The sequence below is a fragment of the Oncorhynchus gorbuscha genome, linkage group LG03 (assembly GCF_021184085.1).
Source record: "Oncorhynchus gorbuscha isolate QuinsamMale2020 ecotype Even-year linkage group LG03, OgorEven_v1.0, whole genome shotgun sequence".
Taxonomy (NCBI): domain Eukaryota; kingdom Metazoa; phylum Chordata; class Actinopteri; order Salmoniformes; family Salmonidae; genus Oncorhynchus; species Oncorhynchus gorbuscha.
In genome coordinates, this window is record NC_060175.1 from 68,648,846 (window position 1) to 68,672,220 (window position 23,375).

Sequence of the window (23,375 nt, forward strand, 5' to 3'; positions counted from 1 at the left end):
AGCGGAAATAACGGAACCGAGAAAAGTAACGGAGGAGACATGAAAAGAGCACTTCTCAGCCTTAACGTAGAGACAATTCTCTAAAAGGCGCTGTAGAACACGTCGAACGTGCTGAACATGAATCTCGAGTGACGGAGAAAAAATCAGGATGTCGTCAAGATAGACAAAAACAAAGATGTTCAGCATGTCTCTCAGAACATCATTAACTAATGCCTGAAAAACAGCTGGCGCATTGGCGAGACCGAACGGCAGAACCCGGTACTCAAAATGCCCTAACGGAGTGTTAAACGCCGTTTTCCACTCGTCCCCCTCTCTGATGCGCACGAGATGGTAAGCGTTACGAGGGTCCAACTTAGTAAAGCACCTGGCTCCCTGCAGAATCTCGAAGGCTGATGACATAAGGGGAAGCGGATAACGATTCTTAACCGTTATGTCATTCAGCCCTCGATAATCCACGCAGGGGCGCAGAGTACCGTCCTTCTTCTTAACAAAAAGAACCCCGCCCCGGCCGGAGAAGAAGAAGGCACTATGGTACCGGCGTCAAGAGACACAGACAAATAATCCTCGAGAGCCTTACGTTCGGGAGCCGACAGAGAGTATAGTCTACCTCGAGGAGGAGTGGTCCCCGGAAGGAGATCAATACTACAATCATACGACCGGTGAGGGGAAGGGAGTTGGCTCGGGACCGACTGAAGACCGTGCGCAGATCATGATATTCCTCCGGCACTCCTGTCAAATCGCCAGGTTCCTCCTGAGAAGTAGGGACAGAAGAAACGGGAGGGATGGCAGACATTAAACACTTCACATGACAAGAAACGTTCCAGGATAGGATAGAATTACTAGACCAATTAATAGAAGGATTATGACATACTAGCCAGGGATGACCCAAAACAACAGGTGTAAACGGTGAACGGAAAATCAAAAAAGAAATAGTCTCACTGTGGTTACCAGATACTGTGAGAGTTAAAGGTAGTGTCTCAAATTTGATACTGGGAAGATGACTACCATCTAAGGCAAACATGGGCGTAGGCTTGTCTAACGGTCTGAAAGGAATGTTATGTTTCCGAACCCATGCTTCGTCCATGAAACAACCCTCAGCCCCAGAGTCAATCAAGGCACTGCATGTAGCACCCGAACCGGTCCAGCGTAGATGGACCGACATAGTAGTACAAGATCTAGATGAAGAGACCTGAGTAGTAGCGCTCACCAGTAGCCCTCCGCTTACTGATGGGCTCTGGCCTCTTACTGGACATGAATTAACAAAATGTCCAGCAACTCCGCAATAGAGGCACAGGCGGTTGGTGATCCTCCGTTCCCTCTCCTTAGTCGAAATGCGAATCCCTCCCAGCTGCATGGGCTCAGTCTCAAAGCCAGAGGAGGGAGATGGTTGCGATGCGGAGCAGGGAAACACCGTTGATGCGAGCTCTCTTCCACGAGCCCGGTGACGAAGATCTACCCGTCGTTCTATGCGGATGGCGAGAGCAATCAAAGAGTCCACATCTGAAGGAACCTCCCGGGAGAGAATCTCATCCTTAACCACTGCGTGGAGTCCCTCCAGAAAACGAGCGAGCAGCGCCGGCTCGTTCCACTCACTAGAGGCAGCAAGAGTGCGAAACTCAATAGAATAATCCGTTATGGACCGTTCACCTTGGCATAAGGAAGCCAGGGCCCTAGAAGCCTCCCTACCAAAAACTGAACGGTCAAAAACCCGAATCATCTCCTCTTTAAAGTTCTGGAACTTGTTAGAGCAATCAGCCCTTGCCTCCCAGATAGCTGTGCCCCATTCTCGAGCCCGGCCAGTAAGGAGTGAAATGACGTAAGCAACCCGAGCTCTCTCTCTAGAGTATGTGTTGGGTTGGAGAGAGAACACAATCTCACACTGCGTGAGAAAGGAGCGGCACTCAGTGGGCTGCCCGGAGTAGCAAGGTGGGTTATTAACCCTAGGTTCTGGAGGCTCGGCAGGCCAGGAAGTAACAGGTGGCACGAGACGTAGACTCTGGAACTGTCCAGAGAGGTCGGAAACCTGAGCGGCCAGGTTCTCCACGGCATGGCGAGCAGCAGACAATTCCTGCTCGTGTCTGCCGAGCATAGCTTCTTGGATCTTGACGGCAGTGTAACGAGCGTCTGAAGTCGCTGGGTCCATTCCTTGGTCGGTTCCTTCTGTCATGCAGGTGATAGAGGACCCAAAAGCGACTTAACAGAAACAGAGTTTATTCAAGTCCAAACAGGGAATAACAGAAATCCTCTAGTCTGTAGAGGGGAATAACAAGAGAAGCGGCCACAGACTGCAGGTCGCCGGGTAGGCGCAGGCCGTAGTTGACAGAGACACCTGCTCACACGCAGCATCTGATGAAGGCAAAAAACACGACAGGACAGGGCGAAACACAATCACAGCACGGTGAATACTAAACAAGGAACCGACGGGACAGGAACGGAACACAAAGGAATAAATAGGGACTCTAATCAGGGGAAAGGATCGGGAACAGGTGTGGGAAGACTAAATGATGATTAGGGGAATAGGAACAGCTGGGAGCAGGAACGGAACGATAGAGAGAAGAGAGAGCGAGAGAGTGAGAGAGGGAGGGGGAGAGAGAGGGATAGAAAGAGGGAAAGAACCAAATAAGACCAGCAGAGGGAAACGAATAGAATGGGGAGCACAGGGACAAGACATGATAATAAATGACAAACATGACACTATTTCCTGCCCATTTCTAAATCGAAACCAATTTTACATATTAGTTAAGACAAGATAGAATTGAGAATAGTCTGATGGGTGAAAACATGATCACTTGATGAGAAAACTGCTGTGCAGCCTGAGGCAAGGAACAGAGCGCACGCTTTCTTTGCTACTTTCTCAAATGATCAAAACCCGATAGTCGCTTCATGTTTTTGATTCCTAAGACATTGTACGGTTTGTATTATTCACAACTAACAAAATGTCCTGACCCCGACAGCCTTAGGCGTGACCCTGGACAACACCCTGTCGTTCTCTGCAAACATCAACAGCAGTGACTAGCTCCTGCAGGTTCATGTGCTACAACATTCGTAGAGTACGATCCTACCTCACACAGGATGCGGAGCATCTCCTAATCCAGGCACTTGTCATCTCCCTTCTGGAATTCTGCAACTCGCTGTTGCCTGGGCTCCCCGCTTGTGTCATCAAACCCCTGCAACCTATCCAGAATGCTGTGGCCCGCCTGATTTCCAACCTTCCCGAGTTCTTCCATCTCACCCCGCTCCTCCGCACACTCCACTGGCTTCTAGTCAAAGCTCGCATCCACTTCAAAACCATGGTACTTGCCTATGGGGAACTGCCTCTCCCTACCTTCAGGCTATGCTCAAACCCTACACCCCCAACTGGAGCACTCTGTTCTGCCACCTCTGGTCTCTTGGCCTTCCCACCCCTACGGGAGGGTAGCTCCCACTCAGCCCAGTCCTGAACTAACACTCACACTTGACTCCCCCCTTTCTAGCTCTGACTTTGCTGATAGCTACTTCATTGTGGAAAAGGGTACTTACGATGCCTTTGATATGTGGTTGTCCCACCTAACTATCTTAAGATGAATGCAATAATTGTAAGTCGCTCTGGATAAGAGTGTTTGCTAAAGGACTCAAATGTTTAAAAAATAATAATAATAATAAAACAGGTAAACATAATGACGGGGCAGTGGAGGCTGGTTTAGCTCACTTGGAGAGCCGCTTCTCTCCAGCTGGAGGTGGAGTGGGAAAGCAGGCTTGGACACAGGGGAGGACATCCTGGACCTGTAAGAGGAGGAGGAGGAGGAGCTGTGAGCTCATTATCTCTAGATTATGAAGTGAATCTACTGCCAGGCTGCGGTTATTTACTCAGCAATCAGTCTGTTCTGCGGTCCATTTGTGGTTAAATTGCTACTGGATATTACTCATTTGTAAATGTACATTCTTCAATCCCATAAATCAGAATTTGGACAAATAGACACATCAGAAGGTTCCAATTACAGTAGCATTGACCAAATGTTTCAAATACTTGATATGTTTAAAAAGATCACAGAGGAGTACATGAATGAATATACTGAATATTGTGCTGTTAACATGTTTTTTTTCTTTTGTTTGCGTTTCCCAGGTCCAGGAGTGGCTCTGTCTCAACTGCCAGATGCAGAGGGCGTTGGGCATTGACATGACCACCGCACGATCCAAGAGCCAGCCGCAGATCCACTCTCCATCCCACCAAGCCAAACCCATTGTCCAGCCATCACCTGTTCATCCAGCCCAGCTAAAATCCCATCCCCAGCCCCCACTTCAGTCTTTACCCCACTCCCAGCCCCAGGCCCAACCCTATGGTCAAACTCAGCCCCAGGCCCAGCCCTACGGTCAATCCCAGCCACAGTCCTTTGGCCAAACTCAGCCCCAGCCCTATGGTCAATCCCAGCCTCAGCCTCATCAACAGCCCTACAGCCAAACTCAGCCCCAACCCTATGGTCAATCCCAGCCCTATGGGCAGTCCCAGCAACAGCTCTATGGTCAATCCCAGCCCCAACAACAGCCCTATGGCAAAAGCCAGCCCCAGCAACAGCCCTTTGGCCAAACCCAGCCTCAAGACAACCCCCAGGCTCAGCATCAGCCACAGCCCTCCCCTGGCCTACAGAGACACCCTGTCGCCGGGTCAGCCTCCCTGCCCGGGTCTTCGACAAGCTCTCCCCAGCACATCCCATATGGCCAGAGAGGGCCTGGAGGTCCCGGCCAGCCCCGGATACCCCACCCTGGGGCAGTCCCCCTGGTGGGCATGGCCAAGGCTCCCTCCCAGCCAGACCTGGGCAGAGGAAAACCGATGCACCAGGGCGGCCGCCAGGCTGCCAGCGCTGGCTCCTCCCCCGCACATCGACCCTCCGCCCCCCAGGGGCAGCCCCCCCAGGACGGCCTGACCAAACTGTTTGGCTTTGGGGCGTCGCTCCTCAACCAAGCGGCCAGCACCCTGGCATCTGTGGACCCCCTCTCAGGGCCACCGACCTCCCAGCCCTCCCCTGCCAGGGGTGGACCTGCCAATAAACAAGAAGGACCTCCTGGTGCCAAACCTTTCCAGACAGGTGGCCCGCATGCACCCCAAGTGGGTGGCCTCCATGCACCAACTCAGAAAGGGCCCCAACAGCAGCAGTCGCCTGTGCATCAACACAAGGGGCCACAGCAGCAGCAAGGGTCTCCCCTCAAACAGCAGCAGCAGCAGCCGGCGGCCAGACAGGAGCCTGCTCCCAAGCCTGTCGAGCCTGAGAAGCCCAAAGTCAACTGCCCCCTGTGTAAGACGGAGCTCAACATCGGCAGCACAGCCGAGCCGCCCAACTACACCTCCTGCACCCAGTGCCACGCCCAAGTGTGCAACCTGTGCGGATTCAACCCAGCGCCTCACCTGGAGGTAAGCAAGACTTTCCCTTCTTCCACATGCTCTACATCCTCTCTCACCCTTTCTGTCTGTTTCTACCCCCCCATCTCTCTCCCTGCCTCTCAGTCACGTTTCTCTCTTCTCCCAACTATCAAATGTGTATTGTGTCCCTTTCAGGGAATGTATCTCATCTCAAACTCGACATCATAGCATCCCCACATAGTGGTGCGATCTCGCGGTAATATCCTCCTCCCTTTCTCTTCTCTCTTTCTCTGGCAGTCTCACTCTGTCTGTCTGTCTGTCTCTCTCTCCCTCTCTCTCTCTCTCTCTCTCTCTCTCTCTCTCTCTCTCTCTCTCTCTCTCTCTCTCTCTCTCTGTCTGTCTGTCTGTCTGTCTGTCTGTCTGTCTGTCTGTCTGTCTGTCTGTCTGTCTGTCTGTCTGTCTGTCTGTCTGTCTGTCTGTCTGTCTGTCTGTCTGTCTGTCTGTCTGTCTGTCTGTCTGTCTGTCTCTCTCTCTCTTTCTCACTCACTCACTCTCTCTCTCCCTCTCTCTCTCTCTCTCTCCCCTTCTCTCCCCCTCTTATTGCCCTTGATCCTTCGCTGAGCGGTGTGCTCCTGTTTGTCATTACTTTGTGAATAATGCGGCTCGACCAAACTTACTAACAGCAATCACACCTTGACAGTGTCGCGGCACGTCAAGCTTTATATCTCTACCATGTTTGCCCGCTGCAACAATTCATTTCTTCTCTTATTTTGCCGTTCCAATTGATAGAGGCAGTTTTTCAATTTTGACGAGTGGTTCTTCAAGGATACCTGGTTAAAGGGGTGCGTGGGAAACACAAAACGTAGTTTTTTCCTCCCATTCATTGGTATTCAAAAGAGTTGTTCCAATCACTGATAATGAAGCCCTTCTTCCCTCTCAGACCTCCTTTCTGTAGATAAGCACACAGAACTTGGAAACACCACATGTGCATACTAATGATTTGATGGTGGAGTGAGCGATGAAAGGAGCTGGACAGACATAGCTGTTGAGAGGCTTAGTAAAACCCCCATTTTTTTTTAGTTAACCTTTAGTTAAGAACAAATTATTATTTACAAACGTATCCCGGACAACGCTGGGCCAATTGTGCGCTGCCCTATGGGACTCCCAATCACGGCCAGTTGTGATACAGCCTGGAATCGAACCAGGGTCTGTAGTGACGCCTTAGACGGCTGCGTCACTTGGGAGCTCCCTAACATCAGGGATGTTCAGTCTCAAGGACTGTTGTGTGTGTACTGTACTAGCCTGGTCTTCTCTTTTCGTTGGACATTTTCGGGGGGAAAACACAGTAGCTATACTCTATGGGCCAGTTTCTCGAACACAGATTTAAGCCTAGTCCTGGACTAAAATACATTTTTTGAACGGAGATCCTTGATTGCGCTTTCTTTTTCGTCTAGGGTTAATATGTGTCCTGGAACCTGCTGTTATCTCTCATACAACGTATTTATTTGGTAGGCTATACAGTGGTGAAATATGTTATTGACTTGTCCGTAAACGGATGTCAGGTGTTAACCAAATTGATGAGGGTAAGAAACGGGATTAGTTGATATTCTCTCCCTCTCTGCAGAAAGCCAGGTCAGAAGTACTCCTAAATGGGGGTTGAGGAGTCTGGGGGAAAAGGTTGAGTAAATCACCATCGTGCATATCTGCAGGTTGCCAATTAACGGATGGGAGATGTATTTCTCTATAGCCTCTCTGATTCAGGGAGGTTCAGGCTTTCGTCTGTGTGTGTGTGACCAGAATTTAGAGTGCTGCCGTTGTGGCGTACCAATCACGGGGTGTTTTTAATCCTCCACACTGACTCACAGCCTGGCAGAAGGCACATCAGAGAAATCATAAAGCCGCATTTAGATCCCCGGGTTTGAATTCAGACAAACCTACTGGGCGTGTCTTGGTTGATGGGTAGCTTTGTGAAATATGGGGGTCGGGGAAGGCTTGTAAGATGTTATTAGCTGTCTCTATTCTCAAGTTGCTCTCTGAAACCTGATCCTATTTACCTAGTCTAGGCCTTTGTGATGTCATACAGCGACATCACATTGTTAATCACAATTTCATCCCAAGTGTTTCCCGTGAAATAACTTCATAGTTTGAGTACACAATAGGATTTGAACTCGGAATATATACTGAACAAAAATATAAACGCAACATGTAAAGTGTTTGTCCCATGTTTCGTGAGCTGAAATAAAAGATGATCAATTCGCACAAAAAGCACATTTGTTTACGTTTCTTTTAGTGAGCATTTCTCCTTTGCCAAGATAATCCATCCACGTAACAGGTGTGGCATATCAATAAGTTGATTAAACAGCATGCTCATCACACAGGTGCACCTTGTGCTTGGGACTAAAAAGTACAGTTTTGTCAAACAACACAATGCCACAGATGTCTCAAGTTTTGAGGGAGCGTGCAATTGGCATGCTGACTACAGGAATGTCCACCAGAGCTGTTGCCAAAGAATTGAATGTTAATTTCTCGACCTTAAGCCGCCTCTAACGTCGTTTTAAAGAATTTGACAGTACGTCCAACCGGCTTCACATCCAGAGACCACGTGTAACCACGCCAGCCCAGGACCTCCACATCCGGCTTCTTCTCCTGCCGGATCGTCTGAGACCAGTCTCCCGGACTGTTGATGAAACTGTGGGTTTGCAGTTCAGCGTCATAACTGACTTCAGTGGGCAAATGCTCACCTTCAATGGCCACTGGCATGCTGGAGAAGTGTGCTATTCATGGATGAATCCTGCTTTCAACTGTATTGGGAAATGGCAGACAAGCGTGTATGGCGTCGTGTGGACGAGCGGTTTACTGATGTCAACGTTATGAACAGAGGGCCCCATGGTGGCAGTGGGGTTATGGTATGGGCAGGCACAAGCTACGGACAATGAACATAATTGCATTCTATCCACCGCTATCACCTCATGTTTCAGCATAATAATGCACGGTCCCATGCCGCAAGCATCTGTACACAATTCCTGGAAGCTGAAATTGTCCCAGTTCTTCCATGGCCTGCATACTCACCAGAAATGTCACACATTGAGCATGTTTGGGATGCTCTGGATCGACGTGTATGACAGTCACACCAGATACCGGCTGGTTTTCTTACCCACAGCCCTACCTTTTTTTAAAGGTATATGTGACTAACAGATCCATAGATTAGGTCCTGATGAATTTATTTCAATTGACTGATTTCGTTATATGAACTGTAACTCAGTCGACTCTTTGAAATTGTTGCATGTTGCGCTTATATTTTATTCAGTGTAGATTAAAAAAAAACATTTGAGTCATTTAGCAGACGCTCTTATCCAGAGCAACTTAAAGTAGTGAGTGCATCCATTTTTCATACTTTTCATACTGGTTCCCCATGGGAATCGAACCCACCAACTGAGCCACACGGGACCCATCTAACAGTAAGTTTTTCAGATCATATATTAAGCATTGTGCTCCCCAAAGGTCTATGTGACATGTTGTATAGTACAATGGGTCAATGCCAGAGCCAGCCAGACCTAAAGACAATGGCAGGGCTAGAAATAGACCCCAGAGTACAGCCTGAGTGTCATGTTTTGTCATTGATTGTCATGTCTTGTCCCTGTGCTTCCCCTTCTGTTCGTTTCCCTCTGCTGGTCTTGTTGGGTTCTTTCCCTCTTTCTATCCCTCTCTCTCCCCCTCCCTCTCTCACTCTCCCGCTCTCTCTTCTCTCTATCGTTCCGTTCCTGCTCCCAGCTGTTCCTATTCCCCTAATCATCATTTAGTCTTCCCACACCTGTTCCCGATCCTTTTCCCTGATTAGAGTCCCTATTTCTCTCCTTGTTTTCCGTTCCTGCCCTGTCGGATCCTTATCTATATTCATCGTGCTGTGTCTATGTTTTGCCCTGTCGTGTCGTGTTTCCCTCAGATGCTGCGTGGTGAGCAGGTGTCTGAGTCTGCTAGGTTCAAGTGCCTTCCCGAGGCAACCTGCAGTTCTTGATCTAGTCTCCAGTCTGTTCTCGTCTTTACGAGTAGTATTATGCCTTTTGTTTTGTAAAGTTTCTTACTGGATTAAAAACTCTGTTTTCGCCAAGTCGCTTTTGGGTCCTCATTCACCTGCATAACACTGAGGGACTGATTGGGGACCAAGATGCGTTGGATCAAGGATGGAGAGACAGGCTGAGTAGGAGACTCTGAAAGGTGCATGCTATAGCTGGGTCACGTGGTCAGTCCAGAGGGAGAGCTGCTTTAGAGGGAGAGATACAGACCAAGAGGGAGAGGGGGTAGTGGAACGGATGAGAAGTGAAAAGATGGAGAGAGAGAGAGAGAGAGAGAGGTAGGATCTTAATTTGAGCCAGTTTGTTACAGCAGGAAAATAATCATGCAGCAGCAGGAATCTTGATTTATTACGTGAATTGTAATTAATGGACATTTTTTGTAGGGGTTGATACATTCTTTGTAAGGGGAAACTAACTTCAGAAGCCCTTTTAAACGTCAAATACACTACAAGTTGAACATTTCCTGTTCTCCTGCAACAGGGTGATCAAATTAAGATCCTGCATCTGTCTGTATGACGTCTAAAACAGTGTCTCAGCAGAAAGAAAGAATGAAAGGGTGGGGGGGGGAACAAAACATGGCAACTTTTCTGAGCTGGGTTGGATTAGTCTACCTCGAGTGCCTGATGGGCAGTTTGCAACGGCGTGACTACTCAGGCATGCTCAATTAAGCCCAGATGAAGTATTTGAAAGGATTTCAAATTGTATTTGAACCCAGGTCTGGAGGGTAGTCAGTGTACAGTACACCGTGCTCCTCTACATATTTAATCGTTCACTATTTATAAAGCACATACCCCCGGTGAATTATTCATCAGCACTCTTCTTCTCTCTTCGCTCCGTCTGTTCATTGTTCACAACAAAATGGTTGTCACGAAACAAAAGGTGGACGTGCACTTTATCAACTCTACCGACGTGCATTTTATCAACTCTACCAACGTGCATTTTATCAACTCTACCAACGTGCATTTTATCAACTCTACCAACGTGCATTTTATCAACTCTACCAACGTGCATTTTATCAACTCTACCAACGTGCATTTTATCAACTCTACCAACGTGCATTTTATCAACTCTACCAATGTGCATTTTATCAACTCTACCGACGTGCACTTTATCAACTCTACCAACGTGCATTTTATCAACTCTACCAACGTGCATTTTATCAACTCTACCAACGTGCATTTTATCAACTCTACCAATGTGCATTTTATCAACTCTACCGGCGTGCATTTTATCAACTCTACCAACGTGCATTTTATCAACTCTACCAACGTGCATTTTATCAACTCTACCAATGTGCATTTTATAAACTCTACCGACGTGCACTTTATCAACTCTACCGACGTGCACTTTATCAACTCTACCGACGTGCACTTTATCAACTCTACCGACGTGCACTTTATCAACTCTACCGACGTGCACTTTATCAACTCTACCGACGTGCACTTTATCAACTCTACCGACGTGCACTTTATCAACTCTACCGACGTGCACTTTATCAACTCTACCGACGTGCACTTTATCAACTCTACCGACGTGCACTTTATCAACTCTACCGACGTGCACTTTATCAACTCTACCGACGTGCACTTTATCAACTCTACCGACGTGCACTTTATCAACTCTACCAACGTGCACTTTATCAACTCTACCAACGTGCACTTTATCAACTCTACCGACGTGCACTTTATCAACTCTACCAACGTGCACTTTATCAACTCTACCGACGTGCACTTTATCAACTCTACCGACGTGCACTTTATCAACTCTACCGACGTGCACTTTATCAACTCTACCGACGTGCACTTTATCAACTCTACCGACGTGCACTTTATCAACTCTACCGACGTGCACTTTATCAACCAACGGACCAAGTCTTGGCATCCTCCTCCATTTCATTCAGAATCCCCCCCTTCCAGGCTTGTGGAAATCATTAGCTTATCCACTTGGGACATGTCTCTTATGTTGTGGAACTTTTCATCCTTTTCCCATTTCCTCACTAACACCTTCTCCTTTTCCTCCGGTATCCCTTTTTCTCTCTTATGAGAATGAAGAAAGAAACAACTCTCTTCTCTTCCTCCTCTGTCTGCGCCCGTGACTTGAGAGCAATCTTCATTGTACATTCATTCAGAATGGTATTGTGGGAGGGGACCTTTTTCTCGAGCGCACAGTGCCCCTTTTTGGAGGCAGTGGCTCAGTGGAGCCGTGGCTGATCCAGCAGCCAGCCGTCTCCCATGCAGCCTGTAATGAAACATGAAAGGACATGAAAGAGAATAAGACAGAGGACAGGGAGGATGGGACAGTGACGGAAACAAAGCCAGCACTGGGCATCCAGAGGACCGGGATGATGACACACTGTGAATCACACAAACACACACACACACACACACACACACACACACACACACACACACACACACACACACACACACACACACACACACACACACACACACACACACACACACACACACACACACACACACACACACACACACACACACACACACACACACACACACACACACGCGCGCGCGCGCACACAAACACACACAAACACACACAAACACACACACGCGCGCACACACACACACACACACACACGCACGCACGCACGCACGCACGCACGCACACACACACACACACACACACACACACACACACACACACACACACACACACACACACACACACATCCAGGGATGAACGAAAGCAGGTATGCATACGCGCACACATGCATGCATACAGGCGTAGACTGATACACACACACACACACACACCCACTCTCCGACTGGCTCATCGGGCCTTGTTGCACACTTCCTTATCAAATGTATCTGAGTCGCTCCCAAAGCGACCTTCACTTTATGTTGAGCTGAGAAAACTTCACACCTACACTGTCTTTTTCATCAACTCTCAAGCTATGATAAACCTTTTGGTGGAGGACAGAGGTGTGGAATGCATAACAATGTTGTGTATTTTTTTCATGGGAGGTATTGTATTTTTACATTCTCATTTTAGATAATTTTTTGTTCCGATAATTGTCATTTCTTTGAATTTTTTGTGCGAGGAATAGACTGTGTTCGTGGTACTGGTAACAAATACATACCAACTACTGTCAGAGTGGCCAGAGAATACTAGTATAGATTCAAAAACAACTACTTAAATGTCAGTCGTTGGTGGACTCCAGTCTCTCGCTCCGGGAACCAGAACAGTAGGTGAGTCAGGGCAATCATGACACACTGTGAATCACACAAACCTGGAAAGGTTAGTAGCACAATGTGTCCTAAATGGCGCCCTATTCCAAAATGTTTAATCGACTCTGCAGTCATTAAGTTGCCCAGGAGGAGGGCGCTGCAGGTGGGGGGAATTATGGGACGCAAAGAAAAACTGAATGAATTCATCATCCAGGAAGTGTCTTGTCTGTCACAAAGGACTTCACAGCTGCCGTCACAAGTGTCCCAACAATTACTCTGTCTCTCACTCACCTGTCTGTGTCTGTGTGTGTGTCTGTGTGTGTGTGTGTGTGTGTGTGTGTGTGTGTGTGTGTGTGTGTGTGTGTGTGTGTGTGTGTGTGTGTGTGTGTGTGTGTGTGTGTGTGTCTGTGTGTGTGTGTGTGTGTGTGTGTGTGTGTGTGTGTGTGTGTGTGTGTGTGTGTGTGTGTGTGTGTGTGTGTGTGTGTGTGTGTGTGTGTGTGTGTGTGTGTGTGTGTGTGTGTGTGTGTGTGTGTGTGTGTGTGTGTGTGTGTGTGTGTGTGTCTGTGTGTGTGTGTGTGTGTCTGTGTGTGTGTGTGTGTGTGTGTGTGTGTGTGTGTGTGTGTGTGTGTGTGTGTGTGTGTGTGTGTGTGTGTGTGTGTGTGTGTGTGTGTGTGTGTGTGTGTGTGTGTGTGTGTGTGTGTGTGTGTGCCTGCGGGTATGAAGGCAGTGGGGACAAGGGGTCAGGGTATACCACAGAGAGGATGAGGATTGGTAAAGGTAATTGGTTAGCTTGTTATCTGTATGTGGGTTAGCAGGGCTAGCAGTAGAGTGTATGCTACAGTCCTCTTTCATAAAGTTGATCAGCTTCACTGACATCTTCCTTAATGACCTTCCCCCCGGGCTGCATCTCAAATAGCACCCTGTTCCCTATGTAGTGTACGACTAGGACACATTAGGACAGGGATACTCACATAGAGACACTGTACGTGCATGTCTATCCCTACTACTAGGATCGCTACTAGAACAATTGACCAGAGATTGTTTCTCAATTGGTTAATCCCAAATCCGAATCAGTCCCTGATTGGTGGGTAAAATAATGAAAATCATCTGTGCTTCAGACTTTAGAGGAAAGTGGGGGGATGTGGGGGGGGGGATATCTCTCTCTCTCTCTGGTTCTCTCTTACAGATTAGAGTTGTCCTCCTCATAGCTTTTGCTGGCGAGAACTCAGTGATTCACCATGTCCAGATGCTCCTCACTGCTCTGTCGATGCAGTCTTCAATCTGTCCCTCCGATCTGTATGTGTTCTCTGCTTGCTGGGCTGCAGGTGGGAGATGTATGACCCACATGGCCAGTGACTAACCAACACCGTGCGTGCACACACACACACCCACACACACACCCACACACACACCCCCTCACACACACACACACACACACACACACACACACACACACACACACACACACACACACACACACACACACACACACACACACACACACACACACACACACACACACACACACACACACACACACACACACGTGTGAGTGTGTGCGTATGACACGGAGTATGGATTTGTGATGTGTGTCTTCTGCTAGTTTTAGTCTGTGCCCCCACGTGCTAGTTCACCTCTCCAAATTGGAGGAATTAGTATCCTGTTGTATCGACTGATCAACAGCTACAGTGCCTTTGGAAAGTATTCAAAATTGATTTAATTGTCAACGATGAACACAAAATACTCTGTATGTCAAGGTGGGAGAATAAAATCAAAACATTTTTTAGTCATTTAGGTCAACATTGGATCATTCAGAGATCCTCACTGAACTTCTGGAGAGAGTTTGCTGCACTGAAAGTAAAGGGGCTGAATAAGTTTGCACGCCCAATTTTTCAGTTTTTGATTTTAAAAAAAAGTTTGAAATATCTAATAAATGTCGTTCCACTTCATGATTGTGTCCCACTTGTTGTTGATTCTTAACAAAAATATACAGTTTTATATCTTTATGTTTGAAGCCTGAAATGTGGCAAAAGGTTGCAAAGTTCAAGGGGGCCGAATACTTTCGCAAGGCACTGTATATCTTAAATATGTATTCTATATACAGTACATGTATGTTAGGAACACCTTCGGCAGCAATTACAGCTGTGAGTCTTTTTTGGTCTCTAAGTCTCTAAGAGCTTTGCAGATCTGGATTGTACAATATTTACTCATCATCATTCTTAAAATTCTTCAAGCTCTGTCAAATTGGTTGTTGATCATTGCTAGAAGGCCAATTTCATGTCTTGCCATACATTTTTGTGCCAATTTAAGTCAAAACTGTAACTAGGCCACTCAGGAACATTCAATGTCGTCTTGGTAAGCAAATTTGGCCTTGTGTTTTAAGTTATTGTCCATCTGAAAGGTGAATTTGTCTTCCAATGTCTGGTGGAAAGCAGACTGAACCAGGTTTTCCTCTAGGATTTTGCCGGTGCTTAGCCTAGCTCCATTCCGTTTCCTTTCATCTTAAAAACCTCCCTAGTTCTGGCCGATGACAAACATAGCCATAACATGATGCAGCCACCACCATGCTTTAAATAGGTAGAGTGGTTCTAAGTTATGTGTTGTGTTGGATTTTCCCCAAACATAATGCTTTGTATTCAGGACAAAAAGTACATACTGTATCTACGCCCTGTTTTTTACATTTGTTTTATTTGATTTATTTAGTGCCTTGTTGCAAACAGGATGTTTAGGAATATTTGTATTCTGTACAGGCTTCCTTATTTTCACTATGTTATTTAGGTTAGTATCTTGGAGTAACTACAATGTTGTTGATCCGTCCTCAGTTTTCTTCCATCACAGCCATTAAACTCTGTAACGGTTGAAAAATGACTATTAGCCTCATGTTGAAATCCCTGAGCAGTTTCCTTCCTCTCCGGCAACTGATTTAGGAAGGAAGCCGTTATCTTTGTAGTGACTGGGTGTATTGATACACCATCTAAAGACTAATGAATAACTTCACCATGCTCAAAAGGATATTCAATGTTATTTCTTCATCCCATCCACCAATCGGTGCCCTTTTTTGCGAGACGTTGGAAAACCTCCCTGGTCTTTGTGTTTGAAAATGTGCTTGACTGAGGCACCCTACAGATACTTGTATGTGTGTGGTGCAAAGATGGGTTAGTCATACACAAATCATGTGAAACGTTATTATTGCACACAGAGTGAGTCCATGTAACTTATTATGTGACTTGTTAAGGACATTTTTACTCCTGAACTTATTTAGGCTTGCCATAACTCAAGACATTTCAGCTTTTCATTTGAATTTTTTAATTTAAAAAAAGTCAAAACACAACATTCTACTTTGACTTAGATTAGTGACGCAAAATCTCAATTTAATCAATATTAAATTCAGGCCGTAACACAACAAAATGTGGAAAAAGTCAAGGGAGTTGAATGCTTTCTGAAGGCGCTGTAATAATGTGTTAGCACCCTACACACACACACGCACACGCGCACACACACACACACACACACACACACACACACACACACACACACACACACACACACACACACACACACACACACACACACACACACACACACACACACACACACACACACACACACACACACACACACACACACACACACACACACACACACACATCCCAACACTGGAGAGAAGGAAGGAGAGATTGATTATATATCGGTAGGTTTGTAGGTTAGAAATCAGAATTTTCCCTAAACCCATGTGTCAGTGTCAGATATTTCTTATTCCCCTGATGGTTATAAGGTTGGGCTTGGGGGTAAGGGTAATCTGATCCTAAATCTGTGGCTGAGGGCAACATCTATCTCAAGTATTTTAGAAATGCCGACAGTCTCTATAGTGTATTCAATCCTTCATGAGGAGGGAGCAGTGCGCGGCAAGTAGCATCAGCGTGGCGTTCCATATTAGACTAATTTACAGCCACACCTCCTACGTCCACACTGCAAACCTCATCAATCACAATGTTCTCCTAGCCTTATCCATGAATACCTTAACACTGCCACAGATCAAGATAAATCATGTCGAGACCTAATGATCCTGTGTGTGTGTGTGTGTGTGTGTGTGTGTGTGTGTGTGTGTGTGTGTGTGTGTGTGTGTGTGTGTGTGTGTGTGTGTGTGTGTGTGTGTGTGTGTGTGTGTGTGTGTGTGTGTGTGTGTGTGTGTGTGTGTGTGCGTGTGTGTGTGTGTGTGTGTGTGTGTGCGTTTGTTTGCCTATGTTCGTGTGTGAGTGGTGATATTCATTCATCTGTGATGCTGGTGAATACCAGTCTGGTTTAGACCAATTCATGCAGTCCACAAGACCCGCTCCATGCGCGTCTAGCCCTCTGAATGAGTTACTCAGAAATAGCCTGAAAATGGTTGTGTGAACCTCGAAAATGGCGTGTGTGTGTGTGTGTGTATGTGCAGGAAAGTGATCTATGTCTTTGTATGTAATAATAATCACTATGGATAACTAATCCATCCCACGTGTTAGTGTGTGTGCGTGTGTTTGTGTGTGTGCGCATGCATATTTGCTTGCTTGCTAATCTATTTGTGGTTGTTTTTTAAAACGTGTGTAATCCTGCTCTCTGGCACATGTGTGTGATGAAAGCACTGAAAGAAATCCCTGTCCCATTTATACTTCCCAGTCACAGAGAGGCTGGAAATAGACTAGCTGGAAGTATAGAACAGCTGTCACCGTCATGGCTGGGCTTTCACATGGAAGGAAGACTGACTAAGAGTAGAGCTTTAGTCCACAGGGAAAGAAGGAGGGTGAAAGAGCGAAAGGGGGACAGAGAAGGAGAGGGGAGTGAGAGAGAGAGAGAGAGAGAGAGAGAGAGAGAGAGAGAGAGAGAGAGAGAGAGAGAGAGACCCTCTCTCTCTGCCTCTCTCTTTCTCTCACACATGACTGTGCAGAAGGAGATAATTGGGTGTCATTTATGATATGCAATAAAAACGTTTGGGAGAGTACGAGAAGTACGAGAAGTACGCGAAGTACGCGAAGTACGAGAAGTACGAGAAGTATGCGAAGTACGAGAAGTACGAGAAGTACGAGAAGTACGAGAAGTACGAGAAGTATGAGAAGTATGAGAAGTACGAGAAGTACGAGAAGAAAAATAAAGCGGCGTTAGCCTCATGAATATCGATGATCTTTTTTTCAGCACTTCCGATTGATGATTGATGTGGATGCATTGTCAAACGCCTAAAATGGGTTGTGGATTTTGCAACAGTAAACTGCAGAAATCATGTGAATTCATGTTGAAATTCATGTTGAATTCCAAATTTAAAAAGTCCCGTGCCAGACAGCCCCGTCTGATTGCTCTCCGCCTTCACTCTCTCAGCAGAGCTGACTTGAAGTGTCAGGTTTCAGACCCCACTTTTGCATAGGGAGGGACGTGTCATATTTTCTGTGTCTTATCCAGACAAAAGAATCGATTGGTCCTTCCTCTGAACGATGGAGGCCCAGGGAAATAATAGATTATCTCTTCTTCTGAGCGAGTGAGCCCAGCTTGGGAGAAGGCAAACTAACGTTTGGGTATGTCTATTTACGTGGAAATCTACATTTTTCCCTGTCGCTCAACTTTTCAATGGAGTCCCCATCTCAGTTCCATCAATAATACAACATGCTGCCCTCCTCCTCTTCTTCCTCCTCCTCCTCCTCCTCTTCTTCCTCCTCCTCCTCCTCCTCCTCCTCCTCCTCCTCCTCCTCCTCCTCCTCCTCCTCCTCCTCCTCCTCCTCCTCCTCCTCCTCCTCCTCCTCCTCCTCCTCATGCTCCTCATCCTTTCCCCTCATACAGAACCAACACCCTCAATGCCCAAGCGCCTTGCCTTGCCCTGCCCGGCACAGCCCAGCTCCTAAGTTATTCAACCAACGTAACTCCAGCAATGTCATTTTTAGATGCCATGTAATATTTACAGTGGTAGGAGGAAATTGCAAGACAGACAAGTTTGCTGTGTTGCACCCGGCTGTGCAGCAAATGAGTCATCATTCATTACGCAGCTCTAAACACACCACAAGTTCTCAACTCCTCGCTCTTAACTTTGTGTCTTGCAATATTGATGGTGGTTTCCGTGCGTTACAGCTAACATCTCTCTGTGGCTACGTGGAGAATACTGTAGCGCATTGCTCCGTAAAACCAGGAATGAGATAATCCATGTCACCTCACATTGCCTCTCTCCTCGCTCCATCTGCGCCCTCCTCCCTCCTGCCTCCTCCCTAGACCTGCGAGTGAGAGAGAGAGAGGGGGGAGACAATAGTGCATTGATTTTGACCACAGCCCTATGAGGATGTGGATGAGGAATGGCTGTCCTGTCTGCCACGCCTGCCACTGAGGTCCATGACACTTCCATTCTCTATGCATATACAGTTGTAGTCGGAGGTTTACATACACTTAGGTCGGAGTCATTAAAACTCGTTTTTCAACCACTCCACAAATTTCAAGTCGGTTGGGACATCTACTTTGTGCATGACACAAGTCATTTTCCCACCAATTGTTTACAGACAGATTATTTCACTTATAATTCACTGTATCACAATTCCAGTGGGTCAGAAGTTTACATACACTAAGTTGACTGTGCATTTAAACAGCTTGGAAAATTCCAATGCTTTAGAAGCTTCTGATAGGCTAATTGACATAATTTGAGTCAATTGGAGGTGTACCTGTGGATGTATTTCAAGGCCTACCTTCAAACTCAGTGCCTCTTTGCTTGACATCATGGGAAAATCAAAAGAAATCAGCCAAGACCTCAGAAAAAAATTGTAGACCTCCATAAGTGGTTCATCCTTGAGAGCAATTTCCAAATGCCTGAAGGCACCACGTTCATCTGAACAAACAATAGTATAAATACCATGGGGCCACACAGTCATCATACCGCTCAGGAAGGAGACACGTTCTGTCTCCTAGAGATGAACGTACTTTAGTGCGAAAAGTGCAAATCAATCCCAGAACAACAGCAAAGGACCTTGTGGAGGAAACAGGTACAAAAGTATCTATATCCACAGTAAAACGAGTCCTATATCGACATAACCTGAAAGGCTGCTCAGCAAGTAAGAAGCAACTGCTCCAAAACCGCCATTAGAAAGCCAGACTACAGTTTGCAACAGCACATGGGGACAAAGATCATACTTTTTGGAGAAATGTCTGATGAAACAAAAATAGAACTATTTGGCCTAAATGACCATTGTTATGTTTGGAGGAAAAGTGGGATGCTTGGAAGCCGAATAAAGCACGGGGGTGGCAGCATCATGTTGTGGGGGTGCTTTGCTGCAGGAGGGACTGGTGCACTTCACAAAATAGATGGCATCATGAGGCGGGAAAATTACGTGGATATACTGAAGCAACATCTCAAGACGTCAGTCAGGAAGTTGAAGCTTGGTCGCAAATGGGTCTTCCAAATGGACAATGACCCCAAACATACTTCCAGAGTTGTGGCAAAATGGCTTAAGGACAACAAAGTCAAGGTATTGGAGTGGCCATCACAAAGCCCTGATCTCAATCTTATAGAAAATTTGTGGGCAGAACTGAAAAAGCGTGTGCGAGCAAGGAGGCCTACAAACCTGACTCAGTTACACCAGCTCTGTCAGGAGGAATGGGCCAAAATTCACCCAACTTATTGTGGGAAGCTTGTGGAAGGTTTCATGACATGTTTGACCCAAGTTAAACAATATACAGGCAATCCTACCAAATACTAATTGAGTGTATGTAAACTTCTGACCCACTGGGAATGTGATGAAAGAAATAAAAGCTGAAATAAATCATTCTCTCTACTATTATTCTGACATTTCACATTCTTAAAAAAATGTGGTGATCCTAACTGACCTAAACAAGGAATTTCTACTCAGATTAAATGTCAGGAATTGAGAAAAACTGAGTTTAAATGTATTTGGCTAAGGTGTTTGTAAACTTCCGACTTCAACTGTATCTCTTATCTTAATGGCTTCCATACGTGTAAGGTGCCATCTATGCAGGGGCCAGTTGGTGTGCCACAGAATGATAAGGAAGTAGGGATAGGATTTGATGCATCTAAGGAGAACTCTAAAGAGTGGGGCTGTTGCAAAATGGGTTGTTTCGTCCCTGCTCAGGTGTGTGTGGAATTTCGGTCTGAAGGAACTAATGTCTTCTCTCCAGCAAAACGTTTTGCTCCTGGTGCCAAGTGCCCACCCGGAGTGGATGTACATGCCTGCGTGTGTACGCATGCGGGTATGCCGATCCCATTTAGACAGTGGTTGTTGTTGTCGTGAGAAGTGCTATACAGCCAGGCCGTAATGTAGGGTTTAGAGAGAGTGGCCCCCCCTGGGAACCATGAAGAGAGAGAGCCTCCCTACTTCAGAGATGGGGGGGAGGGGGGGGGGGTGAAAGACATTTCACAGTCGGACTGTATATTCTCAGACAACAAAGCATGTGTAGTCGATAGAGACCTTCTCAATGAAAGAATCTGTATGTAATTATATGGCGTAGGCTTCCAGACTGGGTTGGGAATTGAAACACGTTGTCAGTAGAGTACAGCCTGTAGCAGGTTATCTATCTTTGGCAGGACAGGTATAACATCTCTGTGTCCCACAGAGAGCTCTTAGCGAATCAAGATGGAGCGATGCGGCGCGAACCATGTGATTGGATGAGGCGGGTGATTTCCCTGGCACATTCCACCTCTGCCCGTGAAACCCTGGATCTAAATAGGTCAGTCAGCAAGGCAGGTGACCCCAGGGCCTCACTGGGGTGGAGAGCGCAGGAGCCGCTGCAACTGGTGCGAGCGGAGACGGATTAGGTGGAGCCAGGTAATGCTGTGCTACAACAAGACTGAGCCGTAATAGAGTTGCGGTTGCCTACCCCACTCTCTCAGTCTCTCTCTCTCTCTGTGGGATTGTGTTTGTGTTCGTATCACGGGCAAACACATTGATCTACCGCCACACTGTTAGCCCCCCCCCCCCCCACCCACGCTTTCTGAGTGACTCACGAGCTGTTCCCGTGTTGGAATAGAAGGGCCTCACTCTTGTATTTTCATCGGGCACATGTGAAGAGGACATGATCCATTGAGGACCCCTCCAATTCGCTCTGACTCATCACCGTACTGTCAGAGCGCCCAATGACTCAGAACGGCCTCGTCTTCTGTTACTCCCCTCTATCACACCCCTCTTTCTGCACTCTTTCCTTCGACGCCTACCTCCCTCCCTTACTGCCTCTCTTATCCTCCTTGCTCCCTCGCTTGTGTCTGTCTCTCAACAAGAGAGGGAGGTGTGTGCTGTTGGGTTTCTGTCACGGACAGACAGAGCATTGATTCACACCTTTTACTCACTCTCGTATTCCCCTGGATGGGAACCGAGTTCTCTTCTTCCCTCTCCTGTGCTCTCCGTTATTATATGCTCTAACGTTTTCACCTCCAGTGAAAAATGTGTTTTGACTTGCGCTTGTAGATGTGTTCATAGTCATTCACACAGGCAGGTCAGATAAATCATTCCATGCAAATGTTTTGTCTTTCACTCATTCAATACAGTGTCTGCACAGATTGTTTCGTCTTGGTCACTTAAAGGAGAAGTTATTTGGGATGCCAGGTGATTTATAGATCAGGTGATTTATCGCACGGCGCCCTCTCGGACGAGCTGTTAACCTCTCTCTGTTGGCTTTCCTGTGATTAGCTGGTAGAGAGCCGGGGAACTGTGGGATATGTTTTATTTTATTTTATTTCACCTTTATTTAACCAGGTAGGCAAGTTGAAAACAAGTTCTCATTTACAATTGCGACCTGGCCAAGATAAAGCAAAGCAGTTCGACACATACAACGACACAGACTTACACATGGAGTAAAACAAACATACAGTCAATAATACAGTAGAAACAAGTCTATATACGATGTGAGCAAATGAGGTGAGATAAGGGAGGTAAAGGCAAAAAAAAGGCCATGGTGGCAAAGTAAATACAATGTAGCAAGTAAAACTGTTATGCAGGTGAATGAGGACCCAAAAGCGACTTAGCGAAAACAGAGTCTTTATTCCAGTATATGGCAAAAGTAATAATCCTGGAAAAATCAAGAAGAAAACAAAACAGGAAAAAAACTGACCGTAGCAGACTTAGACACCTGCTCACACGCAGCATCTGAAGGAGACAAGACACGACAGGGCGAGACAAGGACACAGCACAGCGAACATCATACAAGGATCCGACAAGGACAGAAGCGGAAACAAGGGGAGAAATAGGGACTCTAATCAGAGGGCAAAATAGGGGACAGGTGTGAAAAGAGTAAATGAGTGAGTTAGGAGAATGAGGAACAGCTGGGAGCAGGAACGGAACGATAGAGAGAAGAGAGAGAGGGAGGGGGAGAGAGAGGGATAGAAAAAGGGAACGAACCTAATAAGACCAGCAGGGGGAAACGAACAGAAGGGAAAGCACAAGGACAAGACAATATATGACAAAACATGACAGTACCCCCCCACTCACCGAGCGCCTCCTGGCGCACTCGAGGAGGAATCCTGGCGGCAACGGAGGAAATCATCAATCAGCGAACGGTCCAGCACGTCCCGAGATGGAACCCAACTCCTCTCCTCAGGACCGTAACCCTCCCAATCCACTAAGTACTGGTGACCACGTCCCCGAGAACGCATGTCCATGATCCTACGTACCTTGTAAATAGGTGCGCCCTCGACAAGGACGGGGGGAGACGAACGGGGGCGCGAAGAAAGGGCTTGACACAGGAGACATGGAAGACAGGATGGACGCGACGAAGATGTCGCGGAAGAAGCAGTCGCACAGCGACAGGATTGACGACCTGGGAGAC

The 23,375-nt window shown here is 46.8% G+C and overlaps 1 protein-coding gene across 1 annotated transcript in view; it reads left to right on the forward strand.

Annotated features, from left to right (window-relative positions):
• LOC124031786 (protein bassoon-like) overlaps positions 1-23,375 on the forward strand; it is a 236,661-nt gene that overhangs the window by 113,292 nt on the left and 99,994 nt on the right. Inside the window, exon 3 of the mRNA XM_046343444.1 lies at positions 4,103-5,386. Coding sequence (XP_046199400.1) covers positions 4,103-5,386 — 1,284 coding nt within the window. The remainder of the gene's footprint in view (positions 1-4,102; positions 5,387-23,375) is intronic.